Below are 1,461 nucleotides of genomic sequence, written 5' to 3' on the forward strand. Positions count from 1 at the left end.
AGACTATGAGACTACATGGAGTAAATAGCTCACTCAATGTACTCAATATCATCAGTTGATTCAAACAAATAAATGACCATGTTGTGAAACAAGCCCACTTCAAAAACTGGTTGACATTCCATTAACTTTAATTGCAAAATATGCATCACTAACTCTCATTTTATTGTGCATCTAAATGTAAATGAGTTTAATATTTACACTACTCTATTTTAGCTCTATTTATTTTCTACTTTAGGAAAAAGAGAGACGTTCATGATGGGACATGAAAATCACACTTTCACCAGTGATTTTATTCTTTTGGGACTCTTCTCTTCTTCTCAATCAAGTCTAGTTTTCTTTTCCTTTATATTCATCATTTTTATTATGACTGTAACAGAAAACACAGTCATGATCCTCCTTATCCTCAGGGACTCAAGACTCCACACTCCGATGTATTTCCTGCTGAGCCATCTCTCTTTTATGGACATCTTGCATATTTCCAACATTGTTCCCAAAATGGTCACTGACTTTCTGTCAGGCAGCAGAACTATTTCATTTGTAGGTTGTGGCTTCCAGGTATTTCTATCCCTCACTCTCCTGGGTGGCGAGTGCCTTCTCCTGGCAGCAATGTCTTATGATCGCTACGTAGCCATCTGTCATCCATTGCACTATCCCATTCTTATGAATGACTATGTCTGCATTGTCATGGCTAGAGGGTCCTGGCTTATTGGGACTGTCAACTCCATAGTCCACACAGCTTATGCACTCCACTTTCCCTTCTGTGCCTCAAGAGCTATTGATCACTTTTTCTGTGAAGTCCCTGCCATGTTGAAGTTGTCCTGTGTGGACACAACACTCTATGAACGAGGAATTTATGTAAGTGGTTTAATTTTTCTGCTTGTCCCTTTCTCCCTAATCGTTGCTTCTTATGTCCAAATTCTCATTACTGTATTTCAAATGAAATCATCAGAAGCACGGAAAAAGTCATTTTCTACCTGTTCCTTCCACATGATGGTGGTCACAATGTATTATGGGCCATTTATTTTCACATACATGAGACCCAAATCATACCACACTCCAGGCCAGGACAAGTCTTTGGCAATATTCTATACCATCCTCACACCTACATTCAACCCTATAATCTACAGCTTTAGGAATAAAGATGTCCTTGAGGCAATGAAAAATATGCTCAAAAGTAACTTTCTCCATTAAAATAGTAAGAAAAATACTTGAAGTATGTGTTTTCTATATTAATATAGAAACAAAATAAGTTTCTATACCATTAAGCATGGAAAGAAGTGGATATCTCCAAAACCCTGATAATAATAAAGTTTCCCAAACACATACATCTAAGAGCACCTGGGTGGCTCAGTTGGTTCAGTGTCTGACTTCGGCTCAGGTCATGATCTTGTGGTTTGTGGGTTCGAGACCCACATAAGACTCTGTGCTGATGGCTCAGAGCCTGGAGCTGCTTTGGGTTAT

General features: G+C 38.7%; 1 protein-coding gene across 1 annotated transcript; it reads left to right on the forward strand.

The window, feature by feature from the left end:
• The first annotated feature begins 252 nt into the window (after positions 1-252).
• On the forward strand, positions 253-1,191 carry LOC123598271 (olfactory receptor 2AJ1-like). The gene has a single exon (XM_045478382.1). The coding sequence runs from the start codon at positions 253-255 to the stop codon at positions 1,189-1,191; it is 939 nt and encodes a 312-aa protein (XP_045334338.1).
• Positions 1,192-1,461: the final 270 nt, after the last annotated feature.

This window comes from Leopardus geoffroyi, chromosome A1 (genome assembly GCF_018350155.1).
Source record: "Leopardus geoffroyi isolate Oge1 chromosome A1, O.geoffroyi_Oge1_pat1.0, whole genome shotgun sequence".
Taxonomy (NCBI): Eukaryota; Metazoa; Chordata; class Mammalia; order Carnivora; family Felidae; genus Leopardus; species Leopardus geoffroyi.

Coding starts and splice junctions, on each gene's coding strand:
- LOC123598271 (XM_045478382.1), top strand. CDS start 253: ATGATGGGACATGAAAATCACACTTTCACCAGTGATTTTATTCTTTTG.